Source organism: Melozone crissalis, unplaced genomic scaffold, assembly GCF_028551555.1.
Source record: "Melozone crissalis strain CALT ecotype California unplaced genomic scaffold, PUWL_Pcris_2 ptg000007l_1, whole genome shotgun sequence".
Classification (NCBI taxonomy): Eukaryota; Metazoa; Chordata; class Aves; order Passeriformes; family Passerellidae; genus Melozone; species Melozone crissalis.
Window position 1 is genome coordinate 13,827,642 of NW_026535785.1, and position 27,653 is coordinate 13,855,294.

Here is a 27,653-nt window from a genome sequence, read left to right on the forward strand (position 1 = left end):
AGCATATGCATATATGTTTACAGAAGCAGGACTAGTTTCCCTTTCCCTAAATTTTGTTTACTTTGAAATTACCAAACAAACACCACTAAAGTAATTCTGAGGTGTCACTGCAAAACTGACACCTCGAAAAGTTACAGTGCTGCTCTGTAAATTTAATCTCCTACAAGCCATGTAAGAAGTTTTTTTAAAAGGGAGTTGACAACACCTCACCAAAGCTTTCAGGACACAGTTGATCAGCCTCAGCTGCCTGGCTGATCCTCTCTGTGAAGAAAGAAGTCTGGCTTGCTTGACTGCTGGTTACAACTCCTTACATTACGGAATTAATTATGAGCATAAACTTGCCTGAGACCATCTCTGTTTACAGTTCTGCTCTTGTAGAGAATAGTTTTGTGGTAATAAGTTGGACAAATGTCAAGTCCATAAACTGGAGTGATGCAGAAATTAATGACCTGGTACATGGGTATTAAATATTAGTAAATATTGGTTTGAACATGGGATTAAATGTGTCATAGTGCAATCCAGCTGGTGTTGCTCCAGTGACATAGAAAATGGAGAAGTATTACCATTTTTTTAACATGTGCTTTATTATTTGGAAGTCTCATACATCTGAAGTACTGTTAGAAGGAGCACCTGGAGGAAGATCAAACCTAGAAGCATGCATTTGAAAGGAAGAATTGTCTGTTATTAATGAAATATTTCAAAGACATGGCAAACAAGCCTTTTTGTCTTAGGTTTACAGGATTGTTCCACAAAAATGCACATTAACCTTATCACAATACATACAAATATTGTGGATGGACAATAGAAATCACCACCCTTCCATATGAGATGCATCAAGAATAAATTGTTATCCCTTATAATGTCAGAAACAGAAAAGGCACCATAATAGAATGTTTAGAAAAAACTCAGTTTATGCCATTATATTTTGATTCAAAAGTGTAAGAATTACTGTCCCGACTTAAAACAAAAAGCCTTTCACACCTGTAAATTATCATTATAAACTTGTAAACCTTTACATTTTTTTCCAGAAGTAACAGGTGCAAATGCAAGGCAAATATAAAATCTATTGACTTATTAGATTACAAATACTACCCCATGAAAAAGCTGTAGTTACAAAAATATAAAAAATATTCTAACTCCCATTGTTAGATCTTAGTTTCAATCTACACTGCATTAAGAGTCCAAAGCCAGATCTGATTTGGACACATTCCTAGAGCAGGAAAGTGCTGTTTGTCTTATTTTCACATCATTATTGTGACCTCCTCCCACGGTTTTGCTCTCTGGGTTTGTTTTATTTATTAGTGCATATTAAGATGCCAAGTGCTGGGTGCTGGCAGGTTGTGTTTGTCAATGGATGTAGCAGCCCAAGTGCTCTCAGTGTGCTCTCCTCCCAGAAGTGCACTGCTCTGAGAAGGAAAACATCATTTTTTCTCCAATCCTCCACAGCAGCTTTGTGTAGCAGCCATGCCATTTCCATCTATAACCTGTGAGCCCTTGAGAGGAATAAATTCTTCTCACAGGCCTCAGTAAGGAGCTGTGGGAAGCTCAGGCCCTGCTAATGCTGGGTCACAGACAGGGGCTGCTGTGGCAAGGACAGCTCCTGGCAGCATCCCATCCTCCTCACGTGAGAAATTGGCACAGCTTTATCTGGATGGTGTTGCTCTAGCCCTTGGCTTTAGTAAGCTGGATCAGCACAGGCTGTCGGACCAGCGACAACAGCAGCCTCACAAAGTGCCAGTAGACATTACAATGAGTTTACTTCTAAATAATAACTTAAAATAAATGACTGGATTGAATGTGATATTCTTGATGAATAAGCTCTGTAACAGCTGAGCCTAAGCCTGACAAATGCTAATGCTTTCACATCTGAATAGTGAAAGCTCTGTTCCTTTAGCCCTTTATCAGAGCTAGCAGAAGGTGTCCAGCCTCCAGCTCTAGAGAAACAGAGGCTGTCCTTTGTTTTGCAGGGAAGCTGGCAGAGATTAGTGGAGTCACTCAGCTGTACTCCCAGATTGCCACCTTGTTCAGTTGGGCTTTGAGAAGCACTCAGGATTGTTCAGACAGCAGTAGGACTGTGGAAGATTTAAGTGTCAGCTGTACTTTCATTTTCTTTATGCATGGTGTAAGACTTTTTCCTTTAAATCCCTTCCTCTTCATTAGAAATCAGCCCAGCATTTCTCCTGGTAACAACGTGTCAGTCTGTGCAAGTTCCAGCTGGATTTTGGCCAGCTCCAGGGGCTGTGGGATGGTTCCAAACAAATGCTCCCCACAGACAGAGTGGTTCTGAAAGGGCTGTGTTTTACCCTGCTTGAAAGGACACACTGTACTCACATCTGCTTTGAGACACTAACTTACTCTGTTCCATGTGTATAAAAGATGTGGGCTAACAGGAGACTCCTGGAATTGCTATGGCAGGAAGTGTTCAGTGCTCTTATGCTGGGATCATGTGTTGAATAGCACAGGAAGAAGAAGATTGTATTCCTTATTATGTTTCAGTTTCATAAAAATATTGTTCAAGCAGACACCATGTTCACTCCTCTGATCAAAACTGTATGTTCCATTCCAGCTGTGCTGGGATGGCAGCATTTCTTTTCAGCAGAATTTCAAAGGCATCTGCACACCTCTGCTGAAGATGTTTTAAAATAAGCACACTGTCCCTGCATGCTTGATCAGGTTAGGAGAACATTTAACAACAAAACCAACAAAAATTAAACCAAGCAATAACTATAATGCAGGAGTTTTGATTTTTGTTTAGTAGAATTTTAAGATGAGAAACAATTTCCTATCTAAACAATTGAACTTGGCATTTCTGTTCTGTAAAACAACCCACATGACAGTAGTAATTTTAAGGAGCAATTCCCCAACCTATTGAGTCAAAAGTTCACAAATGTAACTTTCAATCAAGGCACAAAAACATTTACTGACTCTTCTCACTGTTTTCTTCACATTCTTCCCCTTCCCCTTAAAAAAAACTTGGTGTAACAATGTCTTCTACACCAGACATAACTTTAATAGTCCAGTAAGTTTTAGCAGTATCTGAGTCTGGTTCTATCTACTTTGAATTTAGTTAAATTAGATAAACAGCACATTCTCAGCACATCATTGTTCATTGTCTGCATTTGCCTCGAAGGGGAGGGGATGAGGGGGGAAAAGCCACAGTAGTTTCATGCATACTTTTCAAGAAACTTTATGTGGAAGTCTTTCACTTTCTCCAGTAGGATCTTCAGCTTCTCTACTGGAGGAAGAATGGTCATTCTGAAAAATAATATTTAAAGAAATAAAAAAACCAATCCATATTATCTTCAGAATCAACTAAACTGTGATCTTTGCACAGATCTTGATCAATCTCAAGGCACAGCAAGTAACATGTTAAGTTTATCATCTTTTTTATGTTATTATCACTTTTTTTGCATTTATACTTTAATTGAACTATACTATTAAACTAGAGCAATTTGTTTCTATTGGTTAGAACACAGGAATTGAAGAACTGTTATTTTCTTTTCAGTGGTGTAGAAGATTGCCAGTAAGAAATAACAGCAATTCAGTTTCTACTGTTGGGCATTTATGCCAAATTATTCCCAGTTTTTTGAGCTTTGAGAGTTGTCAGTTACAAGCAAATGCACATTTTTTTCTTTAATTGAAACCTGAGTTCAGAAGCACTAGAACAATGCAACATCCCATTCTGCAGGTTTTAGTCCCTTTTTCCCTTCTTCTGCACACCCTGAAAATCCCATGGGGTGTGGGATTGCAAGGCCCACAGAACACAATGGTTTCCCACCCTGGTGCAGGAATGGACTCTAGGTTTTCCCTGGAGCTGTGTGTACCCAGATCCGACCCAGCTGGCTGTGCTGCACCACTGCCAAGGCCAGAGGTACCCTCTGCTTTGTGGTTTCACACACAGAAACAACACAGCACAGCGTGAGGAATGCTGAATTCTGTGACAAATTCTAGCTATCAGTGGCTTGGCTGGAGCAAAGTTCTGTTTATTGGAAGCAAAAGCAACAGTTTTGGTATTAGAATATTTAGCTCAACATCTTGTTTTAGTAAAGTTATACAGAGTGTTTAAGGAGCAGATTTATAGGGATGATACTGCATTTTTCATGCAGTGTCTCCATATGGAAACACAGCTTAACCCTCTCCTCCACCCAAAAGAAAGCAGGGCAATTTTTGTAATTCCAGAGCCAACTTTAAAATTAAAGTCTAAACTATTAGAATTGTTTGTATTCCAGGAGAAGGCATTTCAAATGCCAGTATGTAAAAACAGAATAAAATTATGCCAGCAAGCTGTGAAAACACCATAAAAACTTGTACAGTTCATCTACAGACCAGGTCTTTGACCTTGCTGTCAGTTCACAGAAACTGTCCAGTGGAAACTGAGACAACATAAACTGATATAAAAATCCTTGCATTTAATCAGAAGAGAAAGAACTGGGATGATACTTTGCTTACTATTGCTAATTTGCTTTTAAACAAACAGAAACTGTACCTGAAATGGTAGGTTCCTTCTCTCTGGCCAAATCCACTTCCAGGTACAACACATATTCCAGTCTCTTCCAGAAGTTTCATGCAATAGAACATATCAGGTGCCATTTTGTGAGCCTAAGGGAATGGATGCCTCAGAATTATTGAAGTCAAAATATTCCTAATATATAGAATTTCATGATTGCTTTTTTCCCCCCTGAAACCTAATGTCACAATATTAGTTTCTTATTTAATTTACTAAGGAAGATGAGGAACAAATGCCAATGGGGCAGTTCACACTGAATTAACTAACAGCACTTCATGGAGGAACAGGGCTGAAGAACTTACACAAAATCTCACTTCAAAAGAAAGGGTTTAGGTAATTTTGTTATTCTCCTTGACTTGCTAGTAACTTTTGTCAGAAGTCTAAAAGTTGTACTTGGAAAAATCTAAGGCACTGACATTTGATAAGATTAAATTAATTTGGGAACTGTGTGTTCCAGTTCTGTTGGCAGTTACTATTTTTTTCCCCCAGAATAATCTGCTGCCTAGGAAGTCCCCTGATTAATAACTATGAGAGGTCCTTAAATATGTACAGGTTATATACCTAATCAAATAAGCAGCTGAAAAACAGCCCTATTTTTGTTCTCAGCTGTGCTAATGAAAATGAATATTACAAATTAGGTTTCAGAGCTCTACTTGGGAACAGAAAGACTTATCATTTATTAACATAGGTCACTGTCCCAAAGGCAAAAAGGTGAAATTTGTAAGGAAAGCTCCAGCCCTCTTTCCCCTTCCTGGTGAATGGGGCTTCTCTTGTAGGGCCAGTAGCACATTGCCACTCACACATGCTGGTCCCCTTAACCCAGGCAAGGGCAGCAATTTGGAGCTGCACAGGGCCAGCTACTTGTGTGACTTAAACACCAACATCCTTGGGGACACTCAGCCTGGGAGCATCAGCACTGGGATGAAATGATCTGTTCACTTTTCCTCTCTCCAAATAAAGGTCATGTGATCTTTCAGATCATACACAGCCCATGAAATACTGCTTTTGTTTTCCATCTCTGGAATCAAAGCTCATCATTGGAAGTGGCAGGCACAGGTGAGAGGAGGTTGAAATGGATTGGGATGAGAATGACTGACTGACCTTTGCTTCCTCAATGGCTTTGGAAGGAATAAAGATCCGAGGGAAAGCGTACATGGCTCCTTGCAGGGGGTTGCAGTGAACTCCTGGGATCTTGTTAAACATGTCTTCTGTTAGTTTGGCTTTTTTGGCAAGATTGTTCAAAACAGATTCCTTCTCCTGTTTAAAAGGAAGGTGTTCAGTTGGACACATTTCAAGTAGCAATAAAAACACCAGGAGAAATGATGATATTTCAAAAGGCCCTCCCCAAATGAAACACTGGTAGGGCTTTGCTGAGCTGTTAGAGCAAACAATGTTCTAAATTCCAGTTGTGCTTTTAAAAACAGCAGTGCAAAAAGGCTTTAGCAGGGTACAATTACAGTGCTGCAGACAGACAATAACCTGCAGAAGTCTCTATCTGTGTGCTCTCTTTTTACAGTCTCCTTCTTCAGCATCCACTCCTCCCTCTTTTTAGAGATCATCTTAATTGAACTTTTGATTTGACTTGATAGGAGAAACAAAAGAAGACTCTCTGGTCTCTGTGCATAATTTGAGTTCCCCAATTTGAGTACTTAGGATAGGTTTGTGAAATGCACAAAAGAACAAGCATGTTATTGCTGACCTTTATGAACTGTGCATAAGATTCTTCTCCAGGTACTGGAGGATTCACCACAATATCCATGGCTGCTTGTCCTGAGACTGGAGGGCAAAGGCGAACAGAAAGCAGCTTAACGAGCTGTCCTTTGATTTCTGGGTGCAAGTTTATGACCTCCATGTAACCTCCTCTGTAGCCACATCTGTGACAAAGTGAACAGAAGAGATTGGTTAACTTCAAGTCTATAAATACAACAAAACAATGAAAATGATTGCAGAAGTAGAAAGACAGTTGATGAGAATCTCACAATAGGTAAGATACAGCTTGTTGAAACAGCTGCCACACTGATATGGGTTAAGATGGAGCTGCATGACATGTCATTAAGTCCTAGTATCCCATACAGAGATAAAGGTGGATAGGCAGCTTCCCTGGTAGGCAAGTTAACAATTAACATGGATCTTTAATCTTCAGAACAAGAGCATATGGCTGTAGCAGCACACATTTAATAAAAACATTCTTTTTCTTCCATGTCCTCCTCCCCCCAGAAAAACCAAACTCAAACATTTGTAACATCCCAGTGATTATTGAGCTGTTCCCTTGAATGTTGGAGGCCAATTTTCCTTTATCACAGGTCCAGATTGGGACTGTAGGATTTCACCTTTTGGGACTGAGGCATTAGGTGTCTGAAATAAATATGCTTATTATTTGGTACTTTAAAAACCACTGAGTTAATCCATTACTCTGTACTTGTTTTTCTTTTCTTAATAGTCTTTAGTTGAAATTAATAGAGGATTAATTATGGTGGATTACCTTCAGGTCAGTAATATGAAAGTGCTGTCCCACCAGATTAATGAGGAAGATGAAATAAAAAAAAACTAAATCAGACTTACTCGCCCATGTATCCCTTAGAGGTGGAGTGAAAAGAGGCCAGCTCAACATTGTTATAGTACTCGGGTCCCATCTCATACAGAATCTTTTTGAAGGAATGAAACTGGCATCCTTCAGAGTACACATTGTCCTGGTAAACCTGAACAGTCAGAAGACATTAATGTGCTCTGTTCCCCCAACTAAGGACAAAACACGGCCTTCAGAGAGGCAGATGTGAACTGAAGAAACAGTCCTTACACTCAAACTTCAAAGCTGTTAGAAGACACAAGGTTCTTTGTTGAGTATTAGTTACTGTAATGATACTTTTTATCTGATATGACCACACTCAAAGGCTGGGCCTTTGGAGAACAGCGAGCTCCTTTGGATGGTTTAACCTTTACTTGTATGTTTGAATTGATTTTCCTTCTGTTTCTTCCATTTGAAGTGGTCTGAGCACCATGTAGGTTTTTAGGTCTGTTCCAGCAAAGTTCTTCCTTGTGTCCCCTACGCTTTCTCTCTAGTTCAAACCCAGATCAAGCCACCTGTTATATTGATCCTTGATACTAAGAATCCTGCATGTCTCTTCATGTCTTAATATGATAACAGAGAGTCTGATCCCTGTACTTAAGAAATACCACTGCCACACATGGAACAAATTGTACCTCATATGAGTACCCTTAGCTGTGCTTTTGAGACAACAGATTATTTCATTACCTCATCAGCCAGAAGAAAAAGCTTTTCTTCCCATGCAAAGTGTATCACATCTTCAATGCACTTTCTGTTTTGCACCTGTCCTGTAGTTTGATTTTTAAAGCAAGAAGAAAGTTAGTGGAGTGTGCACATACAAATCTTTTCACCCACACCTACTTAGATTGCCAACTTTTCAAGAAGATATCCCTCTTCCTCAGAAAAGTGCTATTGAACTTTAGCATTCAGTTCACTAAACATGAAATTAAGGAGCACTTTTGGAAGAATTATGGTACAAGGTAACTTAGTCCATCTCAAGCAAAGGAAATATGAGATACAGTACTCAATCAAGGACTTATTGAGAGTACTCTGTGAATAGCTAATAATTGTAAATGCTCCCATGCATGATGGTTAGGAGGGAGCTGGCTTCTCACCAATCAACTCAACCACTCAAAAAGCTAAATTCTGAGAGAGGCTTGCCACTGAGTTCTGAGTTACTACAGTCATTGCCCTTCAGAAGCCAAGAGGCTACAGGCCATGCCAGAAGCAAGATCTTTCCTAAAGATCAAAAGTGACCAAAAGTCATTCCACAGGTCTGGAAAACTTCAGTGGAAGCAGCAGCTTCAAATGGGATCCTGTGAAGTGAATCTGCTCCCTCCTTTCTGGAGTTCCAGGACACTGAAAATATGTTTCCAAAAGTAAAGTCTGTCCTACTTAGAGCACTGATCTCTGGAATTCAGCTCAACATATTTGATATGTACTTAGGATTTGCCTGCAATGTCAAATGAATGAAAAAGGAAAGAAAATGGTCTTAAAACTCCTTCATAAAACAAAATTCCTACAGACCTGTGGGATTTCCAGGGTTGATGATGCAGAGGACCTTTGGGTTGCAATATGCCTTAGCTTCATTCAAGGCACGGCGAAGTTCGTTCACATTTAGAGCCCAGCAATTTTCTTCATCCAAGTAGTAATTCACCTGGATAGCATCCAGTTCAGAGATGGCTGCTGAGTACAAGGGATACTGGGGAATAGGAATCATCACTCCTGTTCGGGATTTGCCACCTCCTGAGATCAGGATCTTTAAAATTGCCTGGGAAAAAAGTAGGAATTAAAAAAATAAAAAAGGTCATGCACCGGAATTAATAATATTCTCTGGAACCAGTTATTAAACTTCCTTAAAAAGTGTAGAGTTAAGATGGATTTCTGTCCTAGAAGCAGATAGTCCAAGAGAGTTATTTATTTCAAGTTGTTACTGGCTGAGTGAGGATGGTCTAAGCTTAATGGAATCCTCTCATGTCACAACTTCCAAAGATCATGCCTGATCAACTACAAAATTTAGGAAAAACATTCTGAGCACAAGGCTAGAGGGCAAGTTGGAAACAGGAATATCAAGATCATTATTTTTTTGCTGTGCCCCGTTGTAAGCAAAGAAGCTTTAGCTAGTTCTTGCTTATTGCCTTCCATTCATTTTATCTCATTAACCACAAGAGACCAATAAATAAAAGCAGAAATTAGAACTGGGGCCTGTGCAGATTCTCCCTTGGAACAGAGAAACCTGTTTTACATCAGGAGCAATAATGTTTTCATTTTCAAGTAACAGAACAGACCAAAGTCTGCATGTCCTGGGATGGAAATAGAGTCATATGTAGCTTCTGCCCAGAAGATACAGGCAGAAAGGTAATGTTTGTGCTAGGGTCAGTCCAGACAATTTCCTTGTGCCCAGTGTCTGTGTGATGTGGAAGCTTTTTACATGTGAGTTAAATAAAACAGCTCACAAGGAGCAGGAAGCAGAGAGATTTCTTGCCTTTATAACCACATGAGAACTCTGAAGTACAGGTGCAATCAAAGCAAGCATCCTTATCAGTGTGTAATTGGCATCTAAACCCAAAAATATCTTTTCTCTCAGCAGCAGTATCCTTTGGTTTCTTTGTGGTTCTAGTACAAAATCTGCTGTTCTGTGCCTCTCATCACATACTCAGCTGCTAAGCTAATGATTTATAATCAACATAATTTTGTACCCACCACGAGTTTAAAAATACCAAGCATCCAAAACATATAATCAAGACCAAATGCATATTTAAAAACTGCTTAACAGCCTCTCTCCCCTGAGGTGTGAAACAATAGTTGTTTTATCTTTAGAAGGGCCAAAGAATGAGTTGTAGTGCTGGCTTTACATCAGTGGTGCAATCAAATCGGCACGATGCAGACCAGCTGCGCTGTGCTGCCATTCCTGACAAGCTGCCAGTATCAGAAACTCCGGAAAGCCAATTGCCTGCAGAGCCCTGGGGAGCTGCTCCTGCCGGATCGCTGTCATTCTGAGCTCTGCCACTAGATGTCCTTCAAAAATCCACCTTCCCCAACACGCTGCCAAAGGCGGCCTTCCTCAGAGCCAAACTGCTGCTGCGCTGTCAGGAACTGTGTCTGTGCAAAGGAGCAGCCTGACAGAGACTGGGATTCCTGTCTTAACTGAATAACTTATCAAACTTATCTTTGAACCTTGGTTGAACCCAAACCCTGAAGTTTTTCTCAAGCAAACTAAAATACACAAACAGAAACAAATCTTTGGGATTTTCACTGGCATTGATCTGCACTAGCAGTTTACTTGGAAGAAGAGCTGAGAGTTCTCACCTTTCTCTCTTCCCTCTTCCACCGAATGATATCCTCTAACCTTCAGGGTTTATGTGTCTTAACCACTGAGAACAACCATTATTTAGTCTGAATGCACTGAATCTTCTACATTTATATTTAGGCACCTGTAGCTCATTTTGTATTAGCTCTACAGAAAGGTACAATTTAATGGATGCTAAGAGACTTTGCACACACTTCTTAGCTGGCTCCTGACATCCACACTGGTTTGTTCACAGGATTGGATATTCAATGAATGTGGCTTCCTTGTCTGACAGACCAAACTCCCAGGACTTGGTGAGACCAGAGGTTCATCAGGGATCTGTATTTGCAGAGGTAACTGATAAGATACAGTTTGTACCAAGAAGGAACAGGTTTCATTTAGCACTTACAGAAATGCCATCGCTTGCCCCGGTGGTGAGGTAAATGTTATCTGGGTCTGCAGGAACTCCTCCATCTCTTCTCTCAATGTATGCAGCCACATCCTCACGGATGCAATTTATACCTTGACTGGCAGTGTAGGATCCTGTGAAAAATACAGGATGAGATGAAAATTGAGTGTAATGTACATCAGATTTTCTGTTACTAGCAAAACTCCTGAGCTGGTATTGGATGGAGTAGTTTGTATATATGAGCCATATTTATATGGATCCCCAGGATGGGTTTGCTTTTTTTACCATGGAGTAGGAAAGGGAGCTGGTTTGTTCATAGAGCAAAAGGATTAATTTGGAAGAAAACAAATACAATAAGCATCACTAAAATACAAAAATAACATACTGGATTGGTAAAAAGTATGATTTCAAGCCTGCTTTGCAAACTGGGACAGCAATCCCATTTTTACTATCTTTCAGTTGCTTTCTTTATGTTGGAAGCACTCTTGAACGTAAACAAACTCCTATTTAAGTAATGGGAACAAGGAACAGACGTAGCATGTGCAATAGAAAGGAAAATAATTTCTTTTAATCCATGATAAATAGAAGGGTTTTATTTGCAATATGAAAATAACATATTATTTTCTCCCACAGTCTGAAACAAAAAAAAAATCCCAAACTGCTTCTCTCCTTCCCCCACAACATCTCCCACAACCACTTTTCAGCAGAAGTGTCTAGAATCTCCCCAGTCTCATGTGCAGTTTACAGAGCACAACTAATAATCATAAATAAAAGGAGATGTTAGATGCCTGTGTGCATCACTGCCAAGAATGTGCAACAAACAAAGAGTAAAAATAAGTCTAGGTCAAGGTGAGGAATGAATTCAAGCTATGAAGCCTAAGACTGATGGACAAAGAAGAGACAAGTGTACATCTATTTTAGAACACTGTCAGGAAGCTGCAGAATCTTATTTGCTTGTTGGGTGGAGTGGAATAATTATGCCTGACTTAACTCTTATCACTCTGTTATCTGCTAGTAGTCTGCCTGGTAGGACTTCTGTGAAAGCATGATTTAAAAAAACAGAGAACTTTTGCAAGCACTGCACAATTGCATGGGATAAAATGGTGATTCAGGGCACAGAGTTCCCTGATGTCCCAAACATTTACTTTTACAGGACTAGAAGGTATATTGGGTCTGTACACGGGTGTTTGACCACAGCCAGGAGGATACTGTTAAAGGAGGAGAACAAACCTAAGCTGTCCTTCTGTCTTGTGCTCCATTGGGTGCTGAGTCCTGCCACTCTGAGGACTTACAGAACATTTAATTGCACTGTACTTCTACACTGACTTGTACTCAGTTGATGGCTTTGACTAGAACCTGTGTTTGCACTGTGGGATGCAAATAAATAAACCCAGCCCAAAAAGCTGCATATATGATGTATTTTTGTATATGGGAAGGATGTCTCAAATGCCTGGAAAGATATTTCAGTTATCCCACATGCAAAGTAAGTGGTGTCAGTAGAATCCCAGAGTGTCTGGACACAAGAGAAGTTGAGGATTCATCTGAGGCTTCACACATGGCCTGGGAGTAGTGAGACTCAAAACCATCAGTAGGGTTTTGCCAAATGGATGTTCATTGGAAGTGAGGGCATTCTAGGCCACTGCCTGAGGAAATTTCATATTCATATTAACTTTACAATTAATACCTTTAAATAGGTGTCGGATTTTGGGGCTGTTTAGATGGTCTGGGAAAAGCCCAAGATGGCCTTGGGTCGCCCGCGTTCCAAAGGACGAGAAGAAACTTCAGATTTTTTCTCGGTCTCGGTGTTTATTAATTGCTTATCTAAAAGATTTTCTCTTGGCCTGACAGAGTTCTGCTCAGCAGTCAGCCATGGGCACACACTGAGAGCCCCTGGGGCGGCCACCTATCTTTATACCCGCAGTTACGTATACAATATTTATCATTTTTCTCCAATACCCTCTACCCTTATTAACCAGTGTTCCCCTAGTAAGGTCCAATCCCAGAGTGCCAACATCACCACAGAAGATGGAGGCCTAGAGGAAGAAGAAGAAGGAGAAGGGCACGCCCCAATTCCTCCATCTTACCTCTCTAGACCCCCCTGTACAGAGATCTTAAACTCTTTATCTCACACTCCAATTAACTTATCCCTTCACCATTCACCCCAGTGAAATCCTCCTATCCTCATACTGATGTCATCTCCCATGTGGGATCAAAGTCCAGCCACCAGACATTTCTGGCAACATTCCAGGACTCCCGAGCCCCCCAGGGGTGGTCTCGTTCACCCTGCACCCCAGTTCTGAGAGACTGAGATCCCACAAATAGGCTGATGTAGATATGAGTGCAACACTTCAAATGACTTTGACCCTATGTAGTGACTCCACCTTTGTGTTGGATTGACTAACTTGTTGAAAAATAAGGTTTTGAACACAACACAGTGAGGCCAGTTTTTCATCTTTGCTTTCTCACAAGAAAGGCAATTTCTCCTTCTCAGCCATGAAGAGAACAGCAGTAAGCTGTCAGACTACCAACAAAGTGATAGGGGTGACTTCCACTCAGCTGCACATCCCTGTACCTCTGGCTGCATGTTTTGGGAGGCTGAACAGAGGCTGATGAGCTCCAGAGGCCAAGAGGAGGGGCTGACACACCTTACTGGAGCCAAGGAGGGTGGACAGGGGGCAGAAACCAGTACAGCACATCAGTAAAGTCCACAGTGGTTTTAGTTGTCAGGAATTTAGAGGTACAGTTGTTCTTTCAAATTTCAAAATTAAAAAACATTTAGAGTCCAGAATCCAAATTTAGCCACTGAAATGAACAGTGTGTATTCAGAATTATCATCTTACTTGAATACTGCAATTGTTTCAGGCCTACTTCCTCAGAATCTACTGAGCAAACAGAAATTATGGGAAATATGTGATCTTCTGAAAAAAAGGAACACATTTCTGAAATATTATGCAAGACTGAATTCTTTATAACACGGGGTTGTGGTGTCCCATGCCACCATGACCTTAAGGGGAAAGGAGCACCAAGGGGCCAAGACTGCTCATTCTGAGAACTCCTTCCACATCCCTAAATTAGACAATCATTACAAAGAAAGACTGAGTCAAAATTCAAATGTATCCCCAGCAACTCCTACGTGCCAACAGTACTATGTGAATTTATTGTTCCAAAATAAGACAGGAAAGGGATCCACTGAGCTAGAGGAACTTATCAGTTTTGACAATGTGTTTTTAATGGTCTACATTAAAAGACAAACCAATACAAAGATGGTGAGGATAAAACACATTCTGTATTAGGCTGTGTTGTCAAGCTTGAAATGCTGCTAATGCAATCACTGTTTATGTTTTGTTTATTTTATTAAGTTTCATAGCACCTACTCTCAAAATATACCAGTGCAAATAGGCACTACAATCACAAAGATTAAGAAATATGCCAATTGCTGTAATAAGTCCTCTGAAATGTCACTGTTTGCCTACTTGAAAGAAGGTAAGTGTGCCAGATTCTTTGCTGCACCCAGTAAAGCTGTAGCAGTATCTGCAGAGTAGAAATTCTCATGGCATTTGGCAGGTACAGGTAGGCAGCATAGTCACTAGATGAGAAAGAAATTGTCTCTTCCATTTCCTTTCTAATGAATATGCAAAGTTTGGACTTATGTGGATATGACATGTGCACTCTTGTAGGAACAGTGGTTGAAGAACAGAGCTCTGTAGTTCTTTCAAGAGTTACTTTACCTTGGAGAAATAGAGCTTTGACACCTTCAGTAAAAACTATCTCAGCAAGGTAAAAGACCTTTGTAGAGGATTATCACCTTGGTACCTGAGTTTCTGATACACCAGAAAACATACTTGAACTGATGGTTCAAAATTAAGAGTGTGCACTGGATCAGCTGAGATGGACATGTATTGTTTGCTGACACCAGCATTCCAGGGACAGTGGCTCCTTGGCAGAGAAACAACTGGAGAAGGTAAAAACTGCAAAACTTTCCACCTAGTCTTAGTAGGAGACACAGAGCCCTGGATTAAGAGATGTCATACCAACAGAACAGAGCCTCTTTCTGGTACAAAAATCCTCAGTATTCCCTTTAGAGTTATGCCTAGATGTTATTGTGGCAAGGGCTCCATAGATGCATAACCCTCACCCTCTGCTCTGGGATAAGTCCCACCAAAAATCTGCACCACTGGTCACCACCTGCAAACCTGCCCCCACCAGCTGCAGATATTGAACCAGCTGTGTTTTTCTAACACCAGAACAGCTGCAGATACTGAACCAGCTGTGTTTTCCTAACACCAGAGCAGAGCCTTACCTAAGCTGTTTCCTCCACAGCCCTGCAAGATCCGCCTGGCGCGCTTTTTGGCGTCCTCGGGAAAGCTGGGGCTGTCCAGCAGGTTTGGGTATGTGCACAGGGCCACCACCTGCAGTGCCAAGAACATGTCAATTGGCCACTTCTCATTAGTTATTTTAACTTAGTTAACTTTATCTTAACTTTCCTTGGAAACGAAGATCACAAATACTGGCTAATTTAAAACAAAGGTTATTGATGAAGAGCTTGCAGTTGTTTGTTTTAAGGGTTGTTCTCACAGAAGACAAAATATCTTATCAGGTTCCAAGTTAAGCTGATAAAAACAGTTCTAGAATTATTAACTATTTTTATTACAGACAGTGAAGATTCCAGGTGAGCTAAGCATAGTGCAAACACAGTAAAGCACAGTTAACTATTCCTATGTTATCTCTAAGCAGCTCTATCCTCCACACCTTGTGTATTACATGGAGCAGAACTGAGAAATACAATCACATTTTGAAGTCCTAGTTGCATGTTCTAATAATCTTTCCCCAATAAAGCTTCTAGTTCTTACTGATTTGAATTCATGGGAAATATTTAATTTAAAAAAGAAGTGGTGATATAGAACATAGTAGACACACAACCCAGTAGAACTAAGTTAATGAAGGAATGTAAGACACAAAGAATTGAGAGGTCTCTCTTGAGATCAGCTTAATTTATTCCAGTCTCTCTCATTTTTATGCTTAAATGGTGTAATGTGGACAGACTGTTGTCATCTTGTGGGACAATGACAATGAATTAATCCATGTGTGCACACCGTCACGGGGAGAAAGGTAATACATTTGAATAATTTATAAGAAGCTCAGGTCTCCCTAGTTTGCTGCATAGCTTGATTTTATAATCTCATCATCTGGACCCTCAGCTTGATAAAGCATCACTTTGTCCTGGAACTCTCTGAATTCACATTATTACATGAGGGTGTGAGGGATGCTCAGTAAATAAGATAATACTCATTTTAACCTTATTTGTCTTTTAGGAATAATATACAAATATGAATTCTGCTGTAATCTTTTCTAAAAGTTAACCTACCAATTAGCTTGCCCAGAGGTAAAATGTGCAAAATGAGACACAGTACAAGTAGTTGAACTCAGCTACGTGCAGATTTCAAAGTATTCTCTCAGATGAAGAAAGGCTTTTGTTTTTTTCTTTAAAGAGAACCACTTCCTTTCTTGAAGAGCATTATTGATAATGAATGTGCTGACTGATAACACAGAAGTGGCAGGAAAAAGTGTGGGTGGGGAATGATATGGGAACTAAGGAAAGCTACTGTGTTAAAAGAGGACAAGCAGCAAAACAATAGGACTTTGGCTCAGAAATGAACATTTACAATTCTTTACAAAAGAACTATTTTAAGTCTAATTGCATCTAGAGAATCAATTATACTAATACCTATATCAGACAGCTTTAAGGCATTCTAATAAAAAATGAATAATAATATTTTATAGTAGCCTTACCTGACGGAGGAAGGTGATTGGTCTCTGTCCCATTGCATGTGCATCTCCAATGTTGGCTTTAATCACTTCAGTAAAGGGTTTTTTGATTCCCTAGAAAGGGATCATTCAGAATGTTTTGTTAGGGCTGTAGTAGAAGATTCTTTTTTAGTATCTGTCATGTGGCTGTAACAGCTACGGCGTTTAATGTAAAGCTTAATGTACTTCTTATACAACACTGCCAGGAAATCTTAAATGGTTTACAGAAATTTTGTTGACTGTGACACATTTTTAAATGATAGGTTGGCTTTTATTTTTCTGCTAGCTGCAAGTAAGAGACTGACTTGGCTGGAAACCACATATTGAAGAAGAAAAGATGAAAAAAAAGGCATTTTGAGTTGTCAGTATTAGAGCAATTTCTTTGAGACACCTAAGGGAGGGATGGATCAGTCAAGAAGCTAAAAAGACTTGAGGATATTTGAGAAATATCCACCAATAAAAGAAACCTCGAGACCTTTAGTTCTTTGAGAGTAAAAACAAAAAAGTGCTTATTTATTTTATACTTAGATTAAGTATTCCTTGTATGATGACCCCACTTTTCCATATAGAGATGTTTCACAAAATATATCCTAGTGAGGCTCTTTATGATAAACAGAAGTGCTAAATAATCACCATGAATATTTAAAAGCTTCCTAGTCTCCAAAATCTGAACAGCCAGCCATTTTTCCGGTGAGAAGCTGAATACATCATGAGAACATAGGGAAAGAAGTTAATGAATGTTGATTAGCAATCACAGCTCTTTAAAAAGCAAAATAAAATAAGGGCATAAAAAAGGCTAGGCACTGACTGATTGAAAAAACCATCAGTGGTTTAAATAAAGAAGATTAACTGAAAGGAAAGGCCAACATTACAAGAAGAATAAGTGAGAGAGGCAATAATATGTTTAGAGTTGTTCTAATGTGTATTTCAGAGGTAGTAGGGAGGCATCCTAACAGTGACAGAATGGTCACATGGACTAAGGAACTGCAACATCAGACTGATTAGTTTTCTGTAGAAAATGACCTATAACAACTTGCTCTGGGTATGTACTCAGAAAGCCTCTTCCTGGTCCTTGTATTTACAGCCAATTACGGGATTTGGACATAAAATATGTAGCTGGCAAGCCTGAACTAATTTCTGCTTTTCCACCATGGACTATGGTGTTGGACTTCAATGGCAGCTCAGAAGCCAGATGTGGAAATAACAATAATACAGGCAGTCAGCAGGGATACAGATCCCCAGGTATGCCAGGATTTGGAGGTTCAAGGCTGCACAATCCCCAATACCCCACTGGATGGATCCAGTCCATTGTATATCTGAGAGCCTTTGGGGGCTTTATTTTAAAAGTAAATATGTAGTTGGAAATGGCATTAGGACCAGACAACTGGGCTTACATGATCCTGATTCAGAGGGTCAATTTTATATGGCCTTATATTTAGCAGCAATTGAAAAAAAAAAAAGTTCACTTAAAATAATTGAAAGTGACTCACTGAGCCCAATAAGTCATTTGCTTTTATGCTTGTTGATCTAAGTGAGCCCCCAAATTAAGAGCTGCATTTCAGCTCTAAATAAAAAATTAGAAATAGGGATGCCAGATAGACATTACACTTATCTGAGGCTGAAGTTTAGTAATTTATGAGTAATGTAAACAGCTAAAATGTGTGCTCTTCAAGCTATCTAGGGTCCACTGACAACAGTTTCATTGTAATCACAAATAAGTAGGAAGAAGAAAGTGTATGTAGAAGAAGAACAAATTCAATTTGCTTGAAATGAAGAAAAATCCCATGTATTTTGGTTGCATTTGGTCCTTACAGCAAATTGAATCAGTTTCACTAGATTTGCAAAGTAATACAAATCTGTTAAGGAATATGGATGATATTTTATTTGCCTAAAGTTGGGCAGTCTGAGAAAATAGCAACATGAAATAGAAATACTCCTATTTATTAGATTAAAACCAAAACAAACCAACTCCCTAATAATAGAAATACCTTACATTAGACTAATTAGATTTTTTGCTCACAAATACTATTGTGCTCTGCAATTTAAAAAAAGCTTCTTTGGTTAGTAAAATGCTGAAAGGTACCTGGCATTTCATAATGTACTTTTGGAGTTTTTATGGTGGTACAGGCTTTAAAACAAAGGCAACAGACCTTTTTGGTGCCTGTGTCACATTTATCATAAATAATGTTGGAGCTTATTAGCACTGATGCCATTTATGTCTTTACTAGGGCCAAACTCTGTGTTCTTGTCATCACTGCAAGTATAGGATCATCACTTACTGCACAAACCCCACACTCCCTTTGCTTCTCACATGATGGATCTGGAACAAACAGCAAACCACACACAATAATTCTGTCACCATCAAATCTGGTTAGAGAAGGAATGCTGCATTTTCTGTGTGGTACACACAGTTCCCACTTGGGCTTAAAGGCCCATGGTTCTCTAGACTAATTTGTAATTCTTGATCTCAGCTACAAGAACTGTTGTCTTTTTGGTCTTTCAAAAGAGAAATGCTTTTAAATAACTGGAGTATTTTCCTTCCCTGACAATGAGTTAATTTCAGCTTTAGAATTGTCTTCATGAGACTTGTTGTATCCTCTCCTAGTGAAATCTGTACAAAAATTGCTATAGCCACTTAGTATTTTTCTATTACTTGATTTCCAGTCTCTCTATGAAAAAAAAAAAAAAAAGAAGTATCAGAAGTTGCTTAGATTTAGTATAGAACAAATAGTTCTAAACAAGTTCTTAAAAAAATCTTTAAAAGTTCTTTAGGACAAAAAGTCCCATCTTACTGTTTCAAAAAGAAGAAACAGAAAACAACAACAGGCAAGAACAAGTGCTAAATGTTAATGGGTCAAAGTCCCAAAGCAGGGCTATCAGGAGCTGGCAGCAAGGGCAGTCTAGACAGGGCCTGAGACTGTGCAGATGGGCTCAAGGCAGAATCCTGCTCAGACCCTTCAGACAGAGCAGCATCAGCCACCAGCTACTTGTGTCAAGGCTTCTCCTGGGGTGATGGGTGTGGGTATCCAAGGGGAGGGTTATGCCAAATACTTTTTGGAAGGTCTGTGGAAAGATCTGTATGAAAGGAGGAAATGTGAATGTGATGTTGATAACCGCAGTATCAAACTGTAAAGCAGCAGGAAAAGAGCTGCAACAGGTCATGGATTTATTTCACTGCAGAAAGCTGAGCAGTCTTTAACCATGTCAACAACACACTTGAGCTGAGACAAGTTATGTCCTTGCAAGCCAAGGAACACACAGAAGGAGCAGGAACTGGGCCACTGGAGTTGTTTTGCTCTCCTCTAGGGATCCCCAGCACATTTGCAGTGCCATGGCCTCTGTCTGGGTGCAGCCAAGGTGTGCTCCACAGGCAGCCTGGCTGCACTGAAACAGGCAGAGCTCTGCAAAAGGGAAGCTTGCATAACAGGAGCTCTAATACCAAACTCGTGACCAGTAGGTTCCAGATTGATTCTCCTGCCTTGTGAAGAGAGTATAAACCACATCAAGGAGGAGAAGGAATGCCCAGCCCTACAAAACAAGCTGTGCCCCAGCTCCTGCCTTTGGCGGCACCTCACGCTGTGCTCACAACGTGATTCAGCTTCAGCTCAGAACAAGGCCAGGCGCCTGCCACTCCTCTGACAGGAGCAGCAAACACATCCATGATAGTAGCCCTTTTTTAAAGCTGGAGAAGCCATCTTTCACCTCCACATGTAAAAGAGAAAATATAAAAACATATACTGTACTGAGTAGCCATCTTCTGGATAATGAAAGGATTTTAATGGAATAAAAGAATCTTCCAGGATTTGGAACATGCTCTTTGGAAATTACTTCCTTCAACTGTTACTCTAGTCTCTCTGCTCTTTTTAGAGGAAATGCATCTTTTAAGAAACCTGATGAAACCTGAAACAAGCCAGACACAATCATTCTAACAACTGTATCTAAATATCACACAAAGTTGGGAGAAGGGATTTTTATACATGAACTAGAATTCGTTGGCACAAAGTCAATAGAAATCTTTATGCAGTTAACCAGCTTTGGGGAAGTTTCCTCTTCCCCTACGCTTCCCCAGAGCCTCAGGAAACCCATCAGGAAAGGAGAACAGTATGAAATTATGAGCTGTCTCTCAAGGAGAGTCATGATGGAAGAAGTGTTGGGAGAATTACTTGATCAAAGAACCAATGTGATGCCAGAACATACAGCATCCCTAAGAACTACCATGAGGGCAATGCCCTGCCAGGAGCTGCTTTGTCTCTTAGGAGTTTTAGTGTACCTGGAGGTTCCCTTTACAATGGGACCTGACAGTGCTGCAAACTGCAGAATACCACTGTGCCCAGAAAGAGTAAAGAATGGTCCAAACTGACCTGACACTGTCTTTGTTAAATCTTCAGCAAATTTCAAAGGAAAGCCATCACTCTGGGGAGAGCATGTGCGGATTTGGTAATGGCAATAGGAAAGAATTGAAAAGAGTTCCCTTGAGGAGGCCACAAAGATGTGAGCTGCTTTTAATCCCAGAAGAGAACTGTGGTATTACAGCTATTTCTGAATTTCAGAATTTGCCTGCTCCTGGCTGCTCCCAATTGTTTCATTTTCATTGCCATGGCTTTGTGCCTCCTCTTGATGGGTATCAGGCAACAACATCACACTATGAAACACTGCACTATTTCCTTGAGACTGCTTTTGCTGTGACTTGCACAAACAAGCTCTACAATCAGAGCTGGCAAACCCAAACATTTCAGCATAGCTGAGATCTATGCTGTAGTAGCCAAGTTACTTGTTTGCTTTTTTCTCTCCTCCTCTCAAGAGACCAAGAAAGCACTGCCCAGAGGCCCTTAACTAATAGGGACCTGAAGACCTGAATTAGCATTCCAATCTTTTTATTAAAACAGCTCACAGCAGAAAAATAAACCTGACCTGCTTACCATGGAGTAAGGCTTTGAGTTTGTATTATGCTTGTGTAATTCAAGCTGACATGAGCTGTTTTGGGAAGGAAGGAGAAGGCAAATTCTGGATTTTGACTTAAAATGGCAGTGATAACTTGCATGCCCCTCATATCACATGAGAAAATCAGTGGGGCTGACCATTAATTGGCAGATCTGATTCAGAGATTACAGAACAGGACCTGTCCTCAGGTTACTTTTGCCTGACACATTGATCAAAGTGGGTTTGCATTCAGAATTTTTGCCTATATAGATAAACCACTAGATTTCATAACAGAATGAAATGACAGAATTAAAATAATGCTCATCAGAAAGTGATTAGACATTAAGACCCTCTTAACATGGAGAGTTACTGGAAAAGGTCTATTTTAGAATAAATTTTGCTAATGTATTCAACCAGAAAATATCAAAAACTGGATTCTGTGGGTTGGGAGCCTCTGAAAATATGACTTTGATAATTGTGCTCTTGAAACCAGTTTTCTTTCACCTTCATCTGCAGCAGTTTTTGACATCTTAAAAACCATGGGTTTTACTACAGATTCACTTATGTATGCAACATGTACAGACAACTGAGGAACAACAGTTCTGTCTTAATGAGGTCAGATGCTCTTGCCTGGAAGATACTTCCTTCGTGTGCACACAGTCACGTATTCAAAGCAGAAAATTATAGGATGGTAATTTAAGCTTAACATCTTTCATTACTGGGTGTGCCAGTCAATCTTGTCTCTTTTTCTTGGCATGTTAAATTCTATTTCTGCATGTCATTGTCTAAATTGTGTTTTATCTTTCCAAAACTCCCAGGGACACAGTCAACTCACATTCACAATTAAGGCTGGATTCTAAGTCAGATTTTTTCTATTCAATTTAAAAGTCTGATGAATTAGTGAGGGAAAAAAAAGAAAAAGCTCTACAGTATTTTAATCAAAATACTTTAGCAGAAGCTACCTGAGATTTCAGTTACCTAAGCAGAAGGATTTTGATAGTTTTATTGTCTAAATAGCAATGTAGGGAGTGAACAAGTGGCTTGAATAAACTTGAAACAGGAACCTATTTGCAATAGTTATGCAAATGAAAAGCGTGGGCACAGGAGATGAATGTACAACCTTTTGCTGTAAAGGTAACAGAAAAATAGGGCCTACAGTGTATAGAAAGTGTATAATGCCAGTGAAGGCCCATGGCTCCAGGCCCAGGGTTGGGATGTGCTACCCACCTGTGCTCTCTGAAGGAACTCCCTACATGCTACCAATATATCCCTGCACACCCTCCCTCTCCCCTTTTCCACCCTACAATTCCCTTTCACAGCCTGAAAATTTGGAAGGACCTTGTGTGCCTTACACTGGGCCAGGCCCCGTTTCCAATGTCACCTGGGCTGACCTGTGGATCCTGAAATGCTGTTTGATTTGCACACACTTTACCAGGAGATGTAAGGCAGCCTAACCTAACACAGAACTTGACATTATGTAAAACCCAATCAGGAACTGGGGAGAAAAGGAGTGTATAAGTGAAATGTCACAGTAACAGATATGAAGGGATTTTCCACAACAAGGTCAGTTAAAATTAGCATGAATGCAAAGCAACAAATCAGGTATGTGTCCTACCTGGGTAAAGATAAGTTAGTTTGTCATTACTGATTAGGTAAAGAGAAGGGCTCTTCTCAGACCTTGCTTTATTCCTGCATTGAATTTTTATTCAGGAACAAATTTCTAGTCTGAAATGTAATTAAAGTCAATACTTGAAACAGTGGCCATTTGTTAGCAAGTCTATACAAAGGGGGTAGAAAAAAAGTCTTATTTGATAGAGTTCTATTTAGAGTGTAATAATTTATTAAAATATGCCTGTGCTCTAGCTTTAAAAAGTTGCCAGAAACACCAAGGAAAATGGTTGGAATTAGTTCTTTCTGTCATCTTAATAAGTCAGAATCAGCTAATTGCTAGCAATAGCAAAAAGGAAGAGAAAAGGGGTTTTCACTTTCAAAGCATGAATAAAATTTCAAAATTCTGAAAAAAGGGCTCAGGAAAGTAATCCAATCACTGATTTTGCAAGTGATCTCCATCTTGAAAGATCAAACCCCTGATTTTCTACCTAGATGAATACAGGACACAAGCCAACAAAACTTGTGAAATCCAGGTACAGCATGCCCCACCTGTATTGGGCAATCAATCTTAATCTGCTTTAATTTAAGTGACTATTTTACTAGTCACTTACATTGGCTTAGTCCCAGGCACGAGAGCTAAAAGTAATGCCTCACTTTTATTTGTTCTTTTAAGGAATATCCCCTCAGTTGTCCAGTCAGAGACTTCTTGAGTAACATTTCAGTCCTTATTTCTGTGTGCACTGTGGAGTTACAGCTCCCGTTGTGATCATTTGCAGTTAATATAGAGGAGCAGCAAGTGCCAGAGAGAATAACAGAGGAGCTGCTGGTTGGGATCTGAGACAGCAGAACAAACCTCAAGGAAGATGAAAGCTTACACTGTGCAAACAGCTTCAAGTAGCTGTTTTATAGCCTCCATAACAGCTCTATGAGTATTAACAAGTATGAAGAGTAACCAAATGGAACCAACTTTAAACAGGGAGAGCCTCTATCACATCTGATTATATACAATGGCTGCTGCATTTAGGGTGCTTTTAGTTCAGAAACAAATTACCTAAAGGCATCTGGACAGAAGATGATAAAAGATTTACTGCCATTGCTTCACCCCTGCCTGTTCTTGTTACCCCCAGCCACTGCAGTGCTTCCATCTCGTACCAGGGAGCCTGTGCTCTCCTGCCTTGCAAAGGTCCTCCCCCACCAGATGTAGAAGAGTGTTATGGGGCAATTCTTGCTGGTAGCAAAGAGTGGCCGTGGATCTAGAGATGCTTTGGAATATCTCCTTCCTCTTCCCTGAAGTGGCAACCACTCCATCCTCTTCCAATTATCCAGCAGTGTAATTCTTCCGGCAGTGCTTGGCTAACCCTGTGAGCTAAGGTTGAGAGGGCTGGAAAAAGCTGTACAACTTGATAAAAAGGAAACAAAGAAGTGCCATTGATGTGTGAGCACACAGAATTAAATTTCAGACACACACACACAAAAAATAGACAATTAGATAACCTGTAATACTTTACTTATAAGGAACCTAGGTATTACTCAACACTGTATGCTTTAGTAGACAGCTTGATTAAACAAGAGAATGAATAACAGTATTTTTCTCAGAAAAGAGGAATGAGTAACTTGAGAAGTGTGGAAGCAAGTAAAGGATTTCTACTGAAGTTGATTAGTGTTCTCTGCAGATACACTGTCTCAGCTTTTGCAGTAATTCTGTCCTCTCTCCCTGCCAGCTGGGAGGTTTGTTTGCCTTACTTGTGTTAAAGCACAGTCACCTCTAGGAATGCTGGTAGCCATTATCAATGGCAAACATTATTTCATGAGACTAGTTCCAGGAAAAAAAAAAATTAAATGAAAAATGCCACATAAGTAAGCACAACACTAAACTGACAGAAAAATCTTTTAAGAAAGTGAATACCAATGATTTGCTGTTATATTTTTTCAAAAGTGCACAGTAGATTATTCTTTCTGTGATTCAGCTGGTAACTGGAGTAAGCAGGGGAGCTGGGAGGAGTTTGTGAAGGGCCTTTTATATTTGTTTTGTCAAGTAATATCTCCTGCTCTGTGATGTTAACTTGAAAACAAACATAGTGAGAACACTGGAAGATTTTATACTCTGGAAAATACATCCACTAGGGAACCTAGTTGCATAAACACAATGACACCTTCATAAACAAGTTTTGAGGCGAAAATCAAAACAGATGTTCCAAAATTAATTCTTCAATACCATTTTGAAGCTTTAAAGTGAAATTCTAAAAAAAAAAAAAAGAAGCTATTTGTAATAATTATTGAGTTAGACATAAATAGTTGATGCATATACTACAGTGAACTGAAAACAATGTTTCACTTTCTAAAACAAGGGGAAACAAGTAACACTAAGACCAGACAATCACCAGTTTACTCTCATGGTTAGAATTGCTGTAGCACGTTTTTGTTCAAAGCACTTTACATGAAGTAATGAAAATGGTCTTGCAGTACCTGTAATAAGGCATTAGAAAGACTCTCTAAAGCAGTGACAGCATGGAATAATATCTAAAATGACAGAAAAACTACTCTGCCAGATGCTTCATCAAAACAAAAATAAGTGTGTCCTTGTGATGAGAGGGGAAGCTGTGGTTTGAACAGCAGAGGCAAAAAGCCATGTCTGTATTGCTAAGGGTTTTTTATCATCTTTTGTTTCAATACTCAAGGAATAAGAAAGAAATATGAAGAGCAAAATATAAGCACTGACTGATTTGGATGCTTTATTTAGCACATACTGGCCCAGACCCTTAGAACCTGCTTTATTATCTGATCTGCCAAACAGAACCAACCACCTACAACTCTGGGCAGCGTTACTGAGTGCCTGTGCTCTGAAGGTTCGTCCTCGGGCACCTCAACTTCTGCAACTAAAGAAAAAAGGAGCATTCTCGGTGATCCCTTTGGAGGATCCAGAGCAGCGCTGGGTGAGGCAGCGGAGCAGTGCCTGGGGAGCCGGGCCAGCTCACCTGTCAGGAGCCCGGTGCCTCCTGCCCCGGCCAAGGCAGGATCTCTGAAATCCTCACAAGGACTCAAAGGCTCTATCAGTATGATGAAAGCTGGTCACTCACCCCCTTGTATAACACAAAGGACACGGGATTGCAGCAAGGGGTCAAAGCGGCCGGAGAAATGTAAACACTGCTTTATGGGGGTGTCCCGTATCTGCCTTAGGCAGCCAGTGACACAGGATAAACAGTAGCCGGCCGGCGGGTTCCTTTGTTTCGTGCCTCTGCCGCCTCCCGTGGGAAGGGGCGCGGGGCCGGGGGTGCCGCAGCGGAGCGGGGCCGGGCGCAGCGGGTCCGGCCACGGCTCGGGGCAGCAGAGGGATGGGGAGAACGCTGCTGTGCTCCGAGAGTTTTTAACTCGGGTAGGAAGCCCTGCAGCGGCACTCGCGGTGCCTCCCGCTTTCCCGAGGCTTCCACAGGGTCACGTCTCAGCCCCGCGGGGTGTCACGTCCCCGCTGAGCCCCGCGACATCCCCAGCCGGGAGCGGCGGCGGAGGAGCGCCCGGGGCAGAGCCGGTGCGGCTGCGGGAGCGCGCCCTGCCCTGTCCTGCCCCGCCCCGCCGCCCCTGCCTCACCTTCCGCAGCTCCTTCTCGATCTCCCCGGCTTTCAGAACGATGGGGCCGCGCACCGCGTATTCCACCGCCTTCACTTGCGGGTTCATGGACTCCAGCGTCAGAATCTTCTCCCTGCTCGCCTTCTCGTTGATCTTCACGGCGGAGGCCTTGGCAGCGCTGCTCCAGCGCACCGTCCCCTCCCGCCGGGGACCCCGCGGCTGCCGCCCGGCCGCCAGCGAAGCGGCGCAGCGCAGAGCCATGTCCGTCCTTCCGCCCCGGCAGCCCCCCGGCCCGCGGCCGCACAGCCGTGCCGCAGCTTGCCTGGCAACCAAGACAAACCGATGCATGGTCCTTCGGGTAGCTCCCAAAACCAGATGAAGGATACAAGTGCTGCGGATCGGGGTGTTTTGTAGTCGGAACCGGGCGCTAGCCAGATGCAAGCGAGCAGGAGGTGCGGTCAGGAGAAATGCCGAAGGGCTGGCAGAGTTACACGTACACGCTCGATCCTCTCATGTCCAGATCCCGCAAACTTAGCTGCAATGGATACAACTGATCTTGCAGCGTTGCGATGCCACCACAGGAGCAGAATTAGAAATAGAAACCACCATTGCATCCGAATAGCGCTGCAGCCCCTGCCCCGACAGAGGTGCCCGCGCTAGTGCTCTGGAAGAGTCCCGGGCAAACCCATCCTTTTCCCAGCCGGCGCTGGCCCCGGCCCCGGGGCGTGCTAAGGTGTGATTGCACCAGCCGGGCTGCGGGCGCGCTGCCTGCCGGGGGCTGTAGTCCCGCCTGCGCCTGCCCACGGCATCAGGTGATGGGCAAGGAACTACCGCACCCAGAGGCCTCCCCGGGCCGCTCCCGCATTGTCTGCAGGGCGGGGCGCGCTCCCGCTGCTGGGGATGCGGGGGGAACCGGGGTCAGGGCAAGTGCGGGGGATTTTCCTAAGGAAACGGCAGAGCCAAGCGTTCTCGGTGCTGGGGAGCTCTTCTCTGCCGCTGGAGC

The 27,653-nt window shown here is 41.3% G+C and overlaps 1 protein-coding gene across 1 annotated transcript; it reads right to left on the minus strand.

Moving 5' to 3' along the window:
- Positions 1-547: 547 nt before the first annotated feature.
- Positions 548-27,152, minus strand: GPT2 (glutamic--pyruvic transaminase 2). Its single transcript, XM_054296113.1, has 11 exons — positions 26,672-27,152; positions 16,541-16,630; positions 15,051-15,159; positions 10,751-10,884; positions 8,580-8,823; positions 7,761-7,840; positions 7,070-7,206; positions 6,207-6,381; positions 5,609-5,764; positions 4,487-4,599; positions 548-3,255 (listed from the first exon to the last, which is right to left on the minus strand). Exons 1-11 carry the CDS (start codon positions 26,996-26,998, stop codon positions 3,165-3,167), a joined length of 1,656 nt encoding a protein of 551 aa, XP_054152088.1. The 5' UTR covers positions 26,999-27,152; the 3' UTR covers positions 548-3,164.
- Positions 27,153-27,653: the final 501 nt, after the last annotated feature.